General features: G+C 42.2%; 1 protein-coding gene across 1 annotated transcript; it reads right to left on the bottom strand.

The window, feature by feature from the left end:
• Nucleotides 1-791: 791 nt before the first annotated feature.
• Nucleotides 792-18,265, bottom strand: LOC110983162 (alpha-N-acetylgalactosaminide alpha-2,6-sialyltransferase 1-like). Its single transcript, XM_022242166.2, has 8 exons — nt 18,212-18,265; nt 13,822-14,205; nt 10,641-10,803; nt 9,474-9,633; nt 8,545-8,653; nt 5,639-5,745; nt 4,875-4,987; nt 792-2,892 (listed from the first exon to the last, which is right to left on the bottom strand). Exons 2-8 carry the CDS (start codon nt 14,170-14,172, stop codon nt 2,678-2,680), a joined length of 1,218 nt encoding a protein of 405 aa, XP_022097858.2. The 5' UTR covers nt 14,173-14,205; nt 18,212-18,265; the 3' UTR covers nt 792-2,677.
• Nucleotides 18,266-19,594: the final 1,329 nt, after the last annotated feature.

Here is a 19,594-nt window from a genome sequence, read left to right as displayed (position 1 = left end):
ATGTTAAATCAATGAATAAAATAAAAATTGCTAAGGACACACTGCATGGTCTTTCTTCCTTTCTTAGGTATGAAAAATTGTCGGAGTTAGGCTGCAGTGAATCTGATGCAAGGCCAGTTTGACATGGTTGACTGAACTGCTTCTCGCCCAGTTATCTGTGACTGATAATTGGATTCCTTGGTGTCATAAGAAAGAGAACCGGCTGGCAGGGAAAAATTATACCCAAGCCGGCCTCTGGGCAAGTCCCATGGGACTGTGTATAAATATCTCAGTCATGAGGTGATAAGGGATTGTTTACACAGTCTGTTTACACAGACGGTGCCTGGACAGGCCATGGCCTGTCCTATATCAAAGGGTGTCCCCGTGCAATGTCACAAGTCTATCACCCAGACCCTGATTCCAACTGCTCGCTACGTTAAAACACGGCGACTGGATGAGGGGGCTATCCTGAGCGCAGTATCCATGGCGACCGAGTCGGGCGCGCACAAGTTGGATTGTCTGAAGTTACTGTCTTTAGGGGCTAGAGGCTGTGGCTTGAAGCGTACGCGGACGCTATTAACTGGAACTACTTTCGACATTGTAAGCGGACTGCATGCAGCGCGGCGAGATGGTATGGTGCCAGTATAGAGATTCGCACGGTCGTTTTCCTTCCTCTACAAGTCAGGGCTATACCACTCCGCGTCGCAAGACTGAGAATAGTATACGCATGCAAGGAGTCCGCAGAACACAGAGTGCTTCTGCTGTTAATCGGCAACTCTACACGTTGCTCTGATACCAGGTTTACTCAGGCATTTAAATGTCGTGCCTTCTCCTTTGATTTTTAATGAGCGATAGGGATGTTTGTGATTGGATCAATTCAACAACTGTGGTTAAATCAGTACAGGGATCAACAAGAACAGATGATTTTAACTCGTAATCTAAATCTAGCAGAATACGTTCACATCCAAATTCCACTATAGCGAAGCAACTATGCGAAATGACTCAAAAACAATAAATGGGGGGCACTTCTGGGTCCTGCTGCACCCTGGACTCAGACTAAAAAAAGCAAACACTTCAATGAACAATATCTCTGTTTAAGAAGAACACAATCTTCCTAACAAACACGTTATCGAATTACTACGAACCATTCAAACACATATGACACAGTCTGTGATACGTTGCTATAGCGACTTGAAAGAGACCACAACGGCTGACGGACAACAAAGAACCCCCAAAATATATCAGTCTCCGGGTCCACCCGCGCTTAGAATGACACTACCTAGCTAGTCCGTGAGGGCAAACAATTGTGCGCTACGCGCTAGCCTTTTTTCTCTGCAAAATAACGATGAAAATGATTGCTTAGACTTCTGAGCGATCTTGAAATTATACTGAAAATCTCTAAGGAAAGTGACATTTATACAAACTAGAAACCATTGGATGCTGACACAGCTACGACAAATTGCTCCATAACGTATCTTACATGCACGTTGACACCCAGTTTAACACAAGCAAGCACTCTCGGCAAAAAGCGGCATAAAATATCTACAAGTAACTTAAAAAAACCACATTACAAAACAGAAATCGCGACCATAGAATCCAAAAGCCACAGCACAAGACTGAAAGCAAAAATCAACCTACCTGGAAAGTATAGCCATGAAAGTTTTCGCTAAATCTGGAAGCTCGAAACTCGATGCAAGAAAAAAATGGCGCGATATCGACGAGTCTTCACACAAGTCGTGAGCTCTAGTGAGCTCTACAAAAAGAGCGCCCTCAGAGTTTAGGCATAAAAAAGTCATACCATGACAGCTTCCTTACCCAATTTCTTGCAGAAACACAGCTCATTTGATTTCAAGTCTCTACCCACCCACTTTTACAAGTTTATGAGAGGCTAAAAAATCAAACTGTATTAGAAGTTGACTGAATTCATCAATCTAACACGAAAATGGCCAATTCTGTGTGGCAAAACGAGAGACGACCAAAATTACCTGGAGGGGACACAACAGCCTGTAAGGGGACAGATTTACCGGGCCAAGGGAGACACCTTTACCTAGGTAAATCTGACCCCCTTGGACACCAGCCACAAGTAATACAATTTGGGAGAGTAGAGGGTTTTCCGATATCCAGCATAGTCTCCGCCTCCTAGCAGCGTTTTGACCAAAAATGTTCAAATTAAATGGTCATACTTTACAATTTGCATCCACAGTGGGATATAGTTCGAGCTTTTGTTGGCAGTAACAGAGCGAACAGACTTCAGAATCAGGAGGTTTAACATATCGGATAAAGCCAGAGACGGGGCAGAGGTAGGTTGCTTACTGGCTTTATCTCTCCATAACCTGACATTGGCCGGTTTTGTAAATATTTCCGACGCTGTAAAGGAGTACCGGTAGGTAATTGATGAAAAAACAACAAGTTTGTATACATCACAGCATATCCTCAAACTTAATCAGGGTACCAGATTTTCCAGTTTTCGTTTTATATAAGTTTATATATACAGCATTAATGACTGTGTGACAGTCGAACGATGTCAAGGCACGAGTCTTCTGTAAAAATATCTTTTTAAATATATATATTTTTTGGAGGTTCAGTATTTCAAACCTTTAAGAATTGTTTAGATCAGCAGTCACCGAAATTGATTTTCGATGTATGGGGTCGGCTAGGAGTCTTTCCGTCTAGTATCACGCCTTCTCTACATGCCGGGTCACAAGTCTCTCTTGAAGAGCCTGATGACGCCTTCCTCGTGAAGTTTGTGCCACAGTTTTCGCTCGTTGTCTACGTTGTGATAGCTCTTCACGTTCCGGGTGTGCACCTCGAACTCTGTGTCGTAGTAGTGCATGGTGAAGCGGGGGTCGTAGCCGAAGCCGTAGATTGTGACCTCGTCGCAGATGTGCAAAGCCAGGAGCACCACCAACGCGCCTGTCAAATTAGGGAACGAGAAAACCCTCCAATAAAATAGCTCGTCAGGAACAGGCTTCTCATGCTATATGGCTACGGCTACTTGTATGGTGCCAGTATTTTGGACGGACACCTAGCCCTAGCTCTCGACAACTGAGGGCAAGTTCGGCGTTTACAATAGTTTGGCCAACAGCCAGTTTTTGGTTTTTTTTAACATAACGCATGCGCAAAACTGTCATACTCAAACGACCCTCGTCAGCGTTTTTGAATTTCATCGTTACTCGCATTTCTCCGTTGACTGTGACCATCGCAACGTACATTGACAATGAAATCCAAAACAGTTCTTTTCATGTGAAGGTTTCCCTCTTTAATGGTAAATGATATCGGCCATCGATATTTAGCGGTGCGACCATACCCGTGGGCCTGGTCCCAAAAGGTCGACTAGATAGTTCAAACCACTCATCGTTCGGGCTCTGTTAGTCGAACTATATCGCTTGAACTTTTCCGGACCTGATGGCTTCCTTTAGGCGCAAATGGTTCTACAAGGCGCCCTCAACCGACAGACCATCTGTTTCCATATGAGGCGGAAGGTTTAGTTATCCAGTTTGTTATGACTTTGTCGTGATCAGCCCGTGCCCGCACTGTCCAGCCGTGTAAAGGACAATGGCTAATAAGAACAAATGTATTTATACGATGGACCTCAGCATTATTTGCTGAAAAAATGGCTGGCCAGGTTTAAATTTTAACTACCCTATTGGGTCATGTCTATGCCAATTGATCTGTAGACAATTAATTCTTGGTTCATTTTCACCCTAAAATGGTTAATTATTAACCATTATTGTTTTAAATTAAAGACACAAGAAATGAATTTCAATCACCAAAATTGGTAGTCGGAAGTTCCACCCTTCCTTGAGTAACGAAACAGAGGTAGGCATGGATGCCAGTCGAAGTCATTAATTATTAAAGCGAGCGTTGACTAATCAGTGGTGCGTATGATATTACGTAAGTCTAAACGCATGTGGCGTGCTATGGGGAGTTCACTGTTAGTTTGCTGTTTGTTGCTGGGTCGCGTATTAACAGGATCGCCGCAGAACGCTGGGTACTGTTCAGTGTGCCGACTTGTGCTGTGAGGTAGCGAGGGACGTGACAATGCACCGGAGAGCGCTGCGTGTGGACACACTGCGGCGACTGGTAGGTGTAGTTTTAAGTTGTGTAGGGTCTGGATTAGTTCAGTTATTGAGCTGAATGTGCGTAGCAAACATAGGTTGCGAGCTTGTGTCTTTGGTGTTAGATTGCTTGTCGTCCGTAAACGTTGTTAGTGGGGCGACGTCTGGAAGTTAATTCTGTTAATCTTTGTGCTAGCTAACATTGGGAGTTACTTGTTGAGCTCTGTTCCCTGTGAGGGTAATTGCCTTTTCGTTTATAGCGGCCCTGACTTGCATGACACGCTGTTATTTGTGTAAAGAGAAATCACTCCTTGCTATTAGTGAGGTATGCCTTGGTCAAAGAATATCTGTACATGTACTAAAGTTAACCGGGTGGCTAGGTTTTACTATTGGAGGCATACTGCATTGTCTGTTGAGGTTTAATGTGTAAATAAATCTTGCGTTTCCTATATACCTCATTGACTTTTCATACAATAAACCAATTACTTGATTTTTGTCCTTGGAAACACTGTGTCACAGTGAGGCTTATGAAGTTTTCCCTCTATTTAACAGATATATATTACTCGATTGATCCTGTCTTTCCTAAGTGGTGGTAAACTTTCACCTGACAAACTGCTCACAGACTTAGTCTGCCTTTCATTAACCGATGTCCCCCCCCCGTGTGTCTGGGTAACTGTTCATCCTTGTGCAGTGAAAGGTTAATAAACATATTTGTGGGGTTAGGCCAGGTCAATTCCATCCCAGATCAGGCCGGTCTATTGGGTCCGTCACAAGAGAGGTCAGTTCCTTTCACTCTTGGGTCAAGTTAACTCAGGCAGTTTTAAGTGTGAATTGTACCTGTGGTTGGTCTGCGGGATTTGTTGTCCAAAAAAGTCTTGAAGACGTAGGCAAAGAACTCTGGGTGAACAAACTTTACCCTGGTGGGACTCACGACAGGTGTGTTGAATTCACTGTTACAAAAATGGAACAGATCCAACAATCAATTGGGGGAATGTTGGCAGAAAGAAGTCCATCGCATACTGCTGGAGTCTGAGATGGCATTACATGTTCTGATTTTGCTCAATATTCAACAATGATATCCGTCTCAAAACGTCCCGTGCAGTAAAAAGCATTCAAGTAAAAGCATGTATTTAAGCAAAAGGGGCTAAAGCCTCAAGGAGCGTCGGGGGCGTGCCCCAGGAGGTGAAACTGCTTTTAAACAGCAAGCTGGTGAAACACGACTTGAAGAAAGGCTACGGCTGCGGCTCTGAAGTATCTTTTTTCCAAGGAAGTCCCACATTTCAACAACGAGTCAGTTTAGTATTTCAAAACACAATGTCTTTCAAGAAAAGAGTGTGCGCGAGTCAGCGTATGGTCGCGCTCATAATAAAGATCAATGATTGCGCTTAATAGGATCTATCGCACATGTAGCTATTCTAGATTAGCCTCATACTGAGCGAGAAGACTAGTCTCCTCTCGATGCTGGCAATAGAATTATTTCCCTATAGGAAAGTATCCCCCCCCCACAATTTTGCAATAAATAATATGCCCCCTGGCGTCAACCCCCCCCCCAACAAGCCTCATTTTGAAGTGTCTCTCAGGGCCAATGCATTGATACTCACTATGTCTTTCGCTTTGTCACATACTTGGGTGATTTCTCCCCGTTCATCATATTCAGTGCGTAGTCGGCATCATAAGATTTGAAAAAGACAAAGAACACAAGGACATCCTGCGAAGAAAAAATAGCACAACCAGTGTATTCGTCAATGTAACAGTGATGGATCCAGGACTTTTGACCGGGGGAAAGCCCCTCAGCTTTGTGTTAATATCCGAATGTTCGGGATAGGTAAACACATACTTTTAGTGTTACATTGGTACAATGACAAATGACCCTTACAGGATGTTATCTATTTATTAAACGATTGTTGATTTAATTAGGCCTGTTACCTTTTTTTCGTCGCTAGAGCGGGGGAGGGGTTGATCCCCCTGACCTGCCCAGATTAATGTAACTTTACCCTTAAAAAGATATTGTTCTCCTTGGATATCTGCAAGCTAGCTATAAACAACATGACAATTCGAAACCTGTTGTTGGCTCAACTGAATAATTGATAGTTGATATGGAATTGATAGTTCCGTTCTCACCAAGGCAAAAACTTCCCTCACGGATTATGACCCACTTCTGTTGTTCTTTTAATAGTACCTACATTCATTCACCTAGTCATTTCTATAACCAAGAACTAGCCAATTATTGTCCGGTGCTGAACTTACCTTTTCTGTCGAAGGTCATTGAAAAGGTTATTGCATTACTCCGTACATGGATGATCACAATCTATGGGAAACTCGACAATCTACGTATACATCCGGCCACAGCACTGAAACTGCACTGCTTGCAATATAAAAACGGTATTATGCAGACGATTCGTGACTCCAGAGGCGTGTTTATAGTTCCTCTCGACCTGAGTGCCGCCTTTGATACTTTAGATGACCAAATACTTCTACAAAAGCTTAATAAGTCCGTTGGCCTGACGGGAAAGGCACTTTCCTGTTTCCACGGTTATCTCAGCAATAGATCCCGCAGTGTGAGTATTGATGGCCCCTTGTCGCATCGGAAATCACTACAATACGGGGTCCCACAAGGCTCAGTTTTAAGACACTTGGCCTTCACTCTCTTCACCAAGCCAATTGAAAATATCATTCGCAAACATGGTCTTGGTTTCTATATTTATGCTGATGAGACTCAAATCTATTGCAGCGTCAATCCCAGGGAAGTGGAACCTATTGCATCTACGCTTACTAGACTGTCTACTTACATACTTAATCTGAAGGTGTGGATGACAGACAACAAGCTCAAACTCAATGACCCAAAGACTGAATTTCTGGTAGTGGCCTTCACACATGGTCTCCAAAATTTACCGTCTGTCACTCTGGAAATAGGGGACAATATCATCTCGCCTTCGCCGTCAGTAATCTTTGGGTCTATTTTGATTCACCCATGTCAATGTCAAATCACGTTCTAAACCTCAACAGGAGCATCCGTTTCCAACTTCGTAACATTTCACGAATTTGGCGGTTTCTGGGTTTTGAAACTTGTCACCATGTGGTCCGCGCATCGGTTCTGTCCCGTTTGGATTATGGCAACTCTTTACTAGATGGCTTCACAGAGTCGGAACCTGAAAGCCCGTTAGCCAATTTTTCAAACCGATACCCGTGGCCATGGGAGTTAACGTGTCCACTGCAACATATTTTTGAGAGGATGTAAGTATAAGGTTTTATTCACCAGTGGCACAGATTTCCATCACAAGGGCATGACAACCACTACGGCCACGACTACGTCCAAAACAAAAACCAAACACCCTGGCAACCTAGAACTGTATTTGCCAGTCTACTGTAACGCGAGAAGGTGATTTGACGAGATACTGATGCTAAATGCCAATTAATGCAACTCTGCGTGTCTGGGAGCAGCATCTAGTATGACACCGTGCACGATATGGTACAGATGGGTACCCCCCATGCCCAATCCCTATACACACTGTAGACTATTGTTACCAAACACATCGCCCCCTAGAAGTCTGTGAAGAAGTCCTGAGATTCCGATCAAACATCCACCAACACAAAGGCGGGGGGCTCTCTCTGCCCTATATCTTGCACCATATGTCTAGTAAAGCAAGATGGAAGGAAAAAACACAGCAACGTAACGACGAACACGTTCCGTCTTATATCGCTCCTGTCCATTTTGCGTAACGCTAATTGGCTTTCAGGCACAAAATCAGGTAGCATCAGGTAGAACACCTTAAAGAGAAATTTTATACAAAGAGGGCATCTTGGAGAGTACTTGGATTACGATACACTCCCACTTTGATGTGTTCGTACATGCATGCTTTTTCTCGTGTGGCCATCACAACTTGTTCACACTCAACGCGAACGGGGATGACGTTGTGTCGACGTCCATACAACGTTTTTCTATTAACAAAAAGAGCTTAATTTTACAGACATTTTGGGGGTAGGATTGTCTGTATCAAAGGTTCACTAACTTGCTTGGGTTTTTGCGTGTTTATGGTATTAAAGGATGATAACACACCACAAAGGAGTTCCCTTCGGTGACAATGGGTCCTCGATGGTCAAGCTGTTCTTAATTTGGAGAACGAGGACCAGCAAGAGAAGACACCACATGACAGAGAACCAAACGTCCCTGGAAGACGCTATAGTGGACTGATTGCTTTTAAAGAAGTTACAAGAAGTCGGCCAACACGTTTCTGAAGTTGATTAACCCAGATCTGGGCCTCCTTACTTACCCTTCTGGGTCATTTTGACCCTTTGCCGGATCAGAAATGTCAAAATGACCTATGAGAGAGAGTCCAAGTTCTCTGTTTATTTGACGACTGATACTATGCTCAAAGAAAGCCAAACAAACCCATATATGTACTGCTAAAGAAACACCCATCATCCAATATCAGGCGAAATCTGCTCTTCTACCAGTTACCCTTCTCACTCCGCGTACCCTGTCCCCCAAATCTTAATGTCACCTCACCTTGTCTTCCACGTCATCAAGGTGCTCTGATCCTGGGTAAAATGTGTAGAATGTCGTCCGTTTTCCAACGTCGTTAGCGAATGACCCTGATGACAACGCCCTGTTCAGTCTGCAAAAGCACGGAATATGGTTATAGTTCTTGCTTGTCTACATCCGGCCTTACAATGCGCCAGGAAGGGCATTTATTGTAAGATGATGACGTATTTTCTTCGAGCACATTAGACAGTGTTGAACACGGATGAATGCCTCCGCAGCGCCCTCTGTGTTCCTAAACGTGTGTGCATTACACCAATACAAGACCCATCGAAACAGCATCAAATCAGTGTTTGTCAGGACTCGCAAGCTAACACCCCTGAGGTTTCTCACACACAAATTAAAGTATTGCTTTGTCCTTATTCTTTCCATTTCTTTTTAATTTGTCGGTGGGTTTACCAATTGCATTTATAGTTATTAACACAAAACAGAATCACTGCCCCCCCAAGGAGATGTTTGCCAAGTCTACATCGAAATTTTTTTCAAATGGCATGCCTCTACTTTCTCATGCACTTAGAACCATTCTCATTTGTATTTTATCCCATCTATTCTGACCTCTGATAGAGGTCCAAGGAACCAGGGAGTTGATCCTGGCAAATATTTACACACTTTCACCATTTTCGGGGCTAACAATCTCCTGTTTCAAAAGAAACTGTGAGGCCACTGCACCCCAGGGTAAGCCCCTGCTCCATTTGAAATTTAAAAGTGCACAAGGCCTGTGTGGAAGCCGCAGTTACCTTGTTTTATGTGCCACCTTGGAAAACAGTGTTTGCAACGAGGGGGATCCCTCAGAAATTTCACCCCTGTTACGCCATGGACTGTTCACAATTTGAGACCGCTGAGAAGGATGAATAAAATCTGTCATCACGATAAAGTATAAGATGGGTGTACCGTACCTGAAAACGTAATCGTGGCTGTCGATTTCTTCGCCAACCCCTGAGCCATTCAGGATGCCCCCACAGCCCACCACAGCGCATCGAATACAGCCTTGCTTACCGGCCAGTCCGTGAACCGGAGGATTAGCAAAGTCTTTGTGCTGCAAGATTTGGTTTATAACTACAGTTGAGAGATGAAGGAGAGAACACAGAATTTCTATATAACGTTATAGCTTCAACGGACGCGCATGACATAGAAATGACTCTCCCACAAGCATAGCTGACAATAACTGTATATCAGACTAAGATACTCCAAAGCTAAGTTGTTGAGTTAAAACTTTGGCTTAAATATAGAGAATAATGAATTAAAGCCCGGCTAAATCGTGGAAAGGACAATATAGACGACCAGGAGAAAGACGGGTATAAACAGGTGAAAGGATTTATAACCGGAGAAATTATCCCCGAACCACTCAATAACAGGGATCCAACTCGTGCGAATTGCAAACCCGCAATATCTGCAATGCATGGGACGGAGAGACAATGGGTTTCCAATGCCGCCCCATTGAAGACAATTAAGATGTCATAGACAATGGTAACGACACAAACAATAGTTATTCAAAGGTATTCAAGACACACATCAAATTAAAATTTATGTTTCAAAATAAGGAGGGCCTGACGTTCCGATCCTGGCAGAATCTTTCTGGAAGGCTTTGAGAAAGATTCTGCCAAGACAGAAACGTAAGCACTCCTTAATTTTTTTGGTTTGTACTTTAGGTCAGTGTAGTCAGCAAGTAGTTTGCAGCACTTTTGTATTACATGAAGTTCATGTCACTATCTTTCATTCTCCTTTCAACTTTTGGTGCCCCAACCGACGACTTTCGACTTTTATTTCTTGCCACAGCAGATAACGTTTAAAGGAAGCCTAGAAGCCCACCACCATTCTGAAAATTGATGTCTGCACTCATTTTCCTAAAATTGAGCAGTTGGGAAACCATCTTGTCTAATATTGCAGAAATACAAGCTGGCAGTCTTGCTGGTAGCTGTCAACCTTCTGTAGATAAAACCATCCGGTCGGTGTGCCATGAAATGCTCTCACAGCAGAAAATTTGACATCACACAGATCATGATTTGGTCCGTGCAAGCAATTGTGAATTTATTTGCTAGCCTGAAACCCTATGGATGATGTACCTGTCAAGTTCTGTTTTTTGAAGCCGAAGGGTAGTCCTTTGGCCGAGAGTTTGCCGTAGTGTTCAGTGTCGTCCCTGTCCAAGAACAACTTGATGCCGGGCCGGTATTTCTCTTGAAACCACTTGGAGTATTTGGTGAGGGAGGCTATGGTCTTGGGACACGGCTGGTTCGATAAGAGATGAAAAAATAGCGCTGTCTTTTTATTGTGAATGTGTTGTTTTAGTTCTGTCTGACCTCCATTTTTTTCATTAATTCTAAACTCACAGTAAATTTGCACATTTGAAATTCTGCTTGTTTTCTCTTACAACAAACTCCTGATGTGTATTTTTGGTGTACTAAGCATTACATGTATGGTGTACATTCCCACCGTGATTAGTTTGAAATCATCTTTGTAAGATCAGTATTATATTGAATATGGGATTAAAAATCTATTCCAAATACTTTATTTTGAGAGATAAAAATTTTAGTTACAAAGTTTTATCCCTTATGATAACTGCCAAAACTCGTGTTCTCCCTTCTCCCCTTCTTCATAACTATAGTTCAACCTCAGTGGTTATTTAAAGTTATTGTTCTATAGTAATCTTTTGTAGTGCTGTAATTAACTTACGTTTTTCCAGTTTGGTCTCAATTTACAATAACACACAGATATGAACGGTATCCTTTTCTTTCAAAATGTGTCAATCTGCAAACAAAAGAGCATGCCAGTCTTGAACTCCGAGTGAGTCAACAGTAAATATAATTTATTGATACCACACGCCAAAAATCAACATATTTCGATCTCTGACTGCGCTCTGTGGTCGATATTGGGTCCTCTGGCGGCTGCTTATGGCGCCTTTTCATGCTTTCGGCTCGACTGTGTTGCAGCTGCATCCGTCGAAATGCAACTTCGCGGCTGCACGCACAATTAGCCCTCAACTTCATAATTAATGGAATTAATACAAATGTCTTTTATAAGGACAACCTGACGATTCTGCCGACTCATGGCGGAATCCAACAAACTGGAGAATGTAAGAGGGTTTTGTAAGAGGTACTGAGGGTTGCAACAGCAATTGAGTAATTTTCAAAGCGGGGGACATTTGTGAGATCATCATGCATCAGCTATTATCAGACCTACCAAGAGTGGGGGCCATTGTCCCCAAGTCAAACTGTGCGTGCATGTGTGTGCGCTGGTACATGGTACCTTTTGGGGTACCGGAACAATGGTACCCCACAAGGCCAGTTTTGATCCTTGTGGGGTACTAAAGTGGTACCCAAAGAATTTCACGAAATAAATATTTCAAATTTACTAAAAATGGAGGAATCTCCAAGTGCAATTCATTCGTCGCAAATTGAGGTGTTTTATACAAAGGGGCATACGGTCGAAATGTCAACCCAGGAAACTGAATTTGGCTGAAATGGCAGTGATTTGAATTTTTTTCCGTGTTGTGTGGGAGTTATTTTTACACGAGAACAAAGGAAATACCCCAAAAGTATTCATATGAAAGGGTGTGTTTGTATGTGGGCGGGGGCAGTAGTTCGCTACCCCTTCCCCACTTCTGCCACCAGTAAAGGGTGGGAGAGGCAGGGGAGAAGGTTTTTCCCAGATACGTCTCTTGCTGTGATCTCTCAACCGATGAAAAACATCTGTCATTTTTGAAAAAAAGACACATTTCCAATCAGCCCTGGCTTGCGACACAAGACATCACTAAGCTTTGATAGCAAAATCGGAACGTGTATAACAGCAAAAATGGAACGGCAAAATGATTATCCCACAGAATCAGGACAGTGGAAATGGACCATAAAGTGCAAAGAACGGGCACGCTGAAAACAGATGGTGAATGTATTGACTTGTTTCTGTTTCGAGAATGCTCTACATTCCGCTCTTACGTCACCAGCTGTCTGCAGAGCCGGATGTGTCATTAATCCTGGACAAAATAAATCAAAGCTCTTTTACATTACAATGGAAACACAAAAACTGGCAATACGCGTCTGTAGTACAAAGATTGTGGGGAAAGGAAGCGTGAGTGAAGACGCCATGAAACGAAGCTTTGATGGTGAATGTGTTTTGTACAATTAACGTCTAGCTCCTCGTACAAATCAGGAAAATTGTATGACATACTCTCACCGAAGCATGCCCTTTCAATCCATTTTGTGGGATACTGTTCAAGGTTTGAACTCCAAACGTATTCAGTGACGACATTTGTCACAAAACCTAGCTTACTGGCCTGATGAAATTCACCGAAACAACATATCACCCCAACAAACAAAACTAAGGACGGTAAAGTTGCCAAAAATAAGGCAAGGTCTTTGTGCAGAAATAGCTGTATTACTACGTTGTCTGCCCTAAATGACATCAATCTTTTGAAAAATGTGCAAATTTGGATTGATATATTTATTAAAGATGTACCCACATGTCCCACAATGCCTTCAAATGGCACAAAGAAAATATAAAATCAGATTTATACAGAACACAAGGGAGCATTTGAAAATATTAACATTTAAATTGAGTGAACACTTTGAAACGTGTTTCCTGAAAACGTTTCGTGGCTTCTTCGTCGATTTGTACGAGCAGGGACGGCCAGCAGTTCGCAGAAACGGAAATGTTTCCACAGCCGGTGGTCATCGGAACCGAGCCATCCGGCATGACTTCGTACCACATGATGCCAGCTTTTAAATTCAAATCTGCTCATTTTAACCGGGCTCTCCCTTTTGCACAATTTATGCAATTTTGTACTTAAGTCACTTTACAGAGCCTTTGCAAGTTTTCAACAAAGTCAACAAAAATACCATGAAGTCATAACAGACATAAGCAAGGCTTACGTGGGGTGTTTGGGCAAATTTCTTGGTATAACATCATCACCATCCAAACAATGGTAAATTCTGGGGCTGGCAAATGCGGGTTAATTATGCCCCCTTATTAAAAAAAAGTAACAACAGTTTTGAGAAATGACAGGCAGTGAATTCTTTGGTCTGTTTAATTTCCCTTTCCTTGAAAAATGCGGTAAAAAACTCAAATGAGGCCTTGCCCCTCAGAAAGGTTATAAAGGGCACATACAAAAAATTCCTAAATTTTGCCCCCTTCCAAAAATCAGTTCGCCACCCCCAGCAAATTTGGTCTTTGATAAGTCTTTTCCTCCAAGTTATGTGTCCCTCTCCAAAATGTCTGTAAGATGAGAATTCTTAGAAGAAAAATTCAACCTACCGCTGTTTTAGGTTTTACCGTCTTCTGTTCATTTGTCTGGTTCCCCGAGGTCGTCGAGCGGCTGTCCGTGTGTTTCGGACCCACGAGGGCTGCAGGGCAACTGGCGGCAGGAAAATCGTCATTGTTGACAGTCCAGGGGTAGGAGGGCTTCCGTATCCTCGTATTTATACCGACCAGAATGATGGAGATTTGAAGGAGTAAGACGACCATCAACATCGCCTTCCCCGATCGGGTCAGTGTGAACCTGTTGACCGCCATCTTATCGGCATCCAGAGGTCGGCTACATCCGAGGTGGGTTGCCTCGCGCCTTTGTCCTCCCCGTGCGACGTTTGTAGAGATAAAAGGGGTCATCTCAAATGTCGTCCGGGAAAAGTCGAGGATAAACTGCGGAAGAGTGTTGCGGTGGAATGTTGAAGGCTACTAAAAAAAAAAACTCCCCCACAATCTTCCCGGAATAAGGTTATCAGTATTTGTATGCACAACCCCTCTCCGCAAACACTTTGTGGTTTTGGCCAGGCTAGCCTTGGTCATGGCGTTCGTGTTCGTCACATTGCAGCGCGCACCAGACGCTCGCTGATCTAGTACGTACCTACGGACGTAGGCTACATAACTGCATACAGCGCAGCCCATAAACTATGCAAATCAGCTGAACCAGTACAGACACCATTAGCGCAACCGTCAGCGGAAGCTTATGCCTTTCTTAACTTTTGCTCTAAATTCCTAGCGCACGACCTCGTATGCAAATATGAATGGCGTGCGATGAGTGCACAGTTACCAATGTCAGCTAAGTATATGTATGCATAATGCATCAACGTGAACCATGATAACCATGTAAAATAGTGGACCTTCTGAAAAGACTGCAAAACGAATTGTCCTGTTGCTTGAATTCTGCTGCGGATCTTGTTGGGTGATTTTGTGCCGAGCAGTGGCAAGCCTTAGAATACTTTTTGCCGGGTCGCGACGTTTTCATGAATTTGCCGACAAGTACGGGAAATATGTTATTTTGAACTTATAGATAACTTAACTTTTCAGGGTTTGGTAAATACCGTGTACGGAAACCTTTCAGGTCTGGCTAGAGCTATTACCTCAATAAATGAGGTAAAAAGCGATTAACTACTCAGATTTTCAAGTTGCTTGCCCAATTGGGATTTCGTTGTATATGTACATTTAAATGAAGTAAGAGGTCAACGAGTCTCAAACGCTTTGTCCTTTTTCAGGACGCATAATGCAATAAAAGTGCCAGTGGTACAATTCTGAAAGTAAAAGTCACATACGTTGCCAAAAAGGGAGTGAAAAAAGTGAAGTACATCTTCAATCCACAACCTGTCTGATTAAAAGCTGAATCTTGTGATTTGTTTGTTGGATTTATTCTCTGATCACGTTTGTTCAGGTCATTGTCACAAGAGAGATTTTTTTTATTTAACTGAATGACTTGATATTTTTCTGTGCATGTTATGAGGCAATTAATTCATAGGACAAGGACAGCTTCTGTGTGGGTAAATGATGTGCATCGGTTTGATAATTTCATATATATAGAAAACATAAATTTAACCATCTGTGTTTTGATTTTGTCCTTTATGCCTTGATATCACTTCTTAGTAAATTTATTTTGTGCTGATGAATCAAACAAATGCGCTTTTTTTGCTTTTAACTTTTCAACATAGAAATCATTAACCCTATTTGATCTATAAATGGCTTCCAGTTTTGAATTCAGAACTGAATAGATATGGAAGTAGAGGTAGGGGTAGAGATATCACAACATGTACATGTAATGAGTGAGTAAGTAAAGCAGATGCATAAGCTGAGGGTCTGAAATACCTGCATTTTTAAACAACCATCTGAGTCAGTTTTCCACACTGAGCATATGGCTACAGAGAAAGTCACAACGTGCTGAGTTATCCAAGGTCAGTCTCTGGAAACCACAAACCACGTAAATAACTGACCACCTATTGTAAGCAACAATGCAAACAGTCCTTCTCAGTAAGTGACCTACTGATGCAATATTCCTCCAGGATTCCCTTCAACAAATGCACAGTTTCTTACGGCGAAATTGCGGGGAAAAGATTCACTTTCCCACAATTTCACCGCAACTTGTCCTGGACGAGATGTGAGACGACTCCTTAACTACTCCAACGGTTGCACTGCAACATGAGAGCTGTGGATATTTTGCTGTAAAGTTTCTTTTTCAGTCACAGAAGCGATGTTAATAATGCACAATAAAAATGTTTCTGTTTACGGTGGGGAAAGGTTGTTCATGTATAGGCCTACAGTACTATTGTTCTGCCCTTTATATGTGACGGCCTGGTCTTTATGCCTCCCGCCGTTCAAGGAAGCATATATAGGATCAAACAGTGCAGTGTGACCTTTTTGGTCTGGACAAAGAGAAATGTATTCCGGTACACGCCAGGTTCCGTCGATGATTGTAGAAACTGGCTTCTCTATCCTCTGAGTTAGCCTTTTTGTCAAGGCCTGCATGGCTGTGTGTGTGTATAACTGCAAAGCGACTCGACAGGAGGCCAGGCGAGTGGCGCAGCCACGGGGCTTTTTGCAACTACATTTTGAAGTTTTTGTGGTGAATTATCCGTAAGCTTTCTGATATGCCTCATTCATAAATTTCATGTAAAAAGCTTATGCAACGTATCCATTTGGTTTTTCATAAGGGTAATAAGCGAACAAAGGACAACTATGATGCTTGTTGGTGGGGGATGTTGCTGACGTTGGAGTAACACTAGCAGTTCATCAAGGCCAAATGGTCAAAGCAAAACAGCAGTGCTTGAAATATGGAGCTATTACCACATCCCGTGGGTAGAGACAAAAACGTCGTGCCCGCGTGCAGATGCTTCAGTAGCCTAACGCTGCAACGGTTTAAACTTAGCAAGGTGAAGTTTTCCAGCAGCATATTCTAAAGAACCGCCCAAATACTGCACAGACAACTGACCTGTACCCACGGCCGCCAACACACTTTACACGCTCGCCATCTTTCGTATACTTTCAATTTGCATAATAGTTTAATGTTTGCTGACCCCCTCGCTTATGATTGGTTGAGATTTGTGCTACCCAAAGGGGTAGCAAAAAGCAAAAACATTAAAAAAAATTATAAATTCCTAACAAGTTGGAAAAGGCCTAGTGGCTGCGCCTCTCGTGCATGTGGTCTCTGGGCCAGCCGCTTTGCAGTTAAACATAAACACAGCCACGAGGGCCTTGACGAAAGGCTATTCCTTAATGGAATTATAAAGTAATCCACTGCCCCTTTTCATGTCTATTGAAGCATAAAAAATTAGAGAGCTATAAAAAACAATGCTAGGTGTAATGGAGATACGCGCAGGCTGCATAGAAAATGGTCTTTGGTAAATTGGCTCACATTATGCTAACCTTGCCATAAACGGTGCTCATGGCAACGGCAACAAGGAAGGTTGCTGAGCGAGCGAGATGTGTTGTTTGCAAGTAAAAGTAATGTTGGTTACAAATCATCATTTTAAAAATCTGATTGTGAATACTAAATGGAGAAGCGAAATATAAACATGTTAACATTTCGGTCGTGATCTGCATGGCGCCAAGGGGGAATGGAATATCCTCTACTTGCCAATTTCATATACATCAGGGCGTTCACAAGAGTACACCGCCAAGAGTCTGCAAAGCGTTGTCCAATCACAATGCACAAAATCTGCCGACCCTTTCCAAACGCGTATGAGGTCGACAGATTTCGCGCACTGTAACCAGCCAACACGTTGAAAAGTCTTAGAGGCGCACAATTGTGAATCATTTGTATTAGCAACAGTAACACGCGCATTAGTATTGGGGAGAATAATACGTGCGCACAAAAGCATTCTGTAAAGGACTGATTGGAACTTAAAATCAATAATTCTACATTAATGACAGGTATTCGTAAACCAGCAAACGGAAAACTGATGTTTTCTTTTTAACCAACATATGCGGAATCAGACAACTGTTGTATTGTTGCATCAATTTTTTTCAACAATCTAGTTGTCCTAGCACCCAACTGAAAAGATTACGTCTCACGCTGTAATACAAGTCAAATCGTACTGCATGGTGTTATTAAATTTTATAACAAGAAAAGAAAAGGCTGACTATTATGAGATACTGTGTAATTTTCATATTTGGTTCGCTCCCAGATTTCATACCAAATTGTCCCCATAGGCAAGTCTGTGGAAGAAATGTAATTCACAATAGTATAAATTCCACACCCTACTAATTTTTTTCTCGGTCGGAATGATGTAAACTTGATCAATAATAGTGACTTACGTGCAGCGGCAAGGCTTTTATCTGTGGGCGTTTAATTTTAATGTAGCTTGTACAGATCTATAACCTCAAAATGCCTTGACGAGGGTGACAATGGGACTCTGGAAAGGGATTTTATTTCATAACTAACCCCACAATTTCTCCGTAAAATGTAGTTTTTCTTGATTTAAAAGTTGAACTTTAATCTCTTAAGCAAGCCAGTACTCTGACGTGTCCGACTAAATGTTCAATTGCAAGTCGATTGTCAGAAGACGTAGTGCCGGACACAGACCCCGACTGAATCAAGACTATTGACGCAGCTAACCGAGCGAGGGGTGGGAGCGGCAAGGAAACGCCCAAGAAGTCTACCCCTAATGCAACCAAGCAAGAGAAGACCTTTATTAATGTCGAGCGTCAAAGGAGTGAGGAACTGGCGTTTAATCTTTTACTGAGCCTATTTGTTCTATGCATAATCAGCAAAGTAGATGAAGTTGTGCGAGACAATGTTACGGTTGTAATTAGAGGAAGACGTAACGCAGAAAATTCACGAGTGTCTTATGGATACAATGACGGAAAAAGTGAGAAAATATTTTGAAGATACTCTGAGCAAATTATAAACAAAGAAATTGTACAGAACGTATTGGAACATCCGAGCTTCAAGCAATAAGAACATTGTCGAACATTTTCCAACAATATTCGACACAAATCGCATTTTGATAAGTCGTGGACATGTATGTGAAACCTGCCACTTCAGTTCCCGAAAAGGTCAAAATGTTTTGTTCGATATTTGTTTGAGTGACAGTGGACAGTGCCAGTACGCTCACTAGAGAACAAGATAGAGTTTTATAGTTGGTTAGATGACGAACGTCTTTGCAAATAATTACATGTCTTTTTAAATCAAGTTGTATCTTACATGCTGATGTTTTGTTAAAAAAAATTCAGACTCTGTGTAATCTTCCTTTCACGAGGAACTTGGATAAATTGTGGTTTTTGTTGCATGTAAAGATACATTCCTGAAACTGACCTTTGTCATAAGTATTGTAGTGTTGCTCGATTTCAGAAAGGTTTTCAACTTAGTTAACACTCTTAGGTTTGTTAAAAAAGAACACAGGTTTGATAATCAAACCCTTTGCAACAATTGTAGGCCTAACTAATAGTATCATTTTAAAGTAGATGATCAGAAGTTGTAGATATGGAAAACGGGAGGATTACCTCGACACTTTAAAAAATTAAATTGCAATCTTGGCCATGAAAGTGGATTAAGCAGTGTCGATAAGTTATACCGTGCCGTAAGGGCAGGCGGCAAGTTCAAAAGAACACGCAGTGAGATCAAAGATTTTCTTCAGGGACAAGATTTCTTCACCATTCTTGAGACCACTAGAAAAAATATACACAAGAAATCAGATACTACCCGTAGGGTGAGACAAGACTCATCCCTTAGATTTTGTGGATGTCTGTAATCGAGGTATAGATATTTGCTGACGTGGATTGACGTATTTTCAAAATACGCCTGGGTTATTCCTTGAAAAATAAA

This window comes from Acanthaster planci, linkage group LG21 (assembly GCF_054643075.1).
Source record: "Acanthaster planci isolate LZ-2023a linkage group LG21, COTS_SCS, whole genome shotgun sequence".
NCBI classification, from domain to species: Eukaryota; Metazoa; Echinodermata; class Asteroidea; order Valvatida; family Acanthasteridae; genus Acanthaster; species Acanthaster planci.
This window is presented reverse-complemented; position numbering and strand designations above follow the sequence as displayed.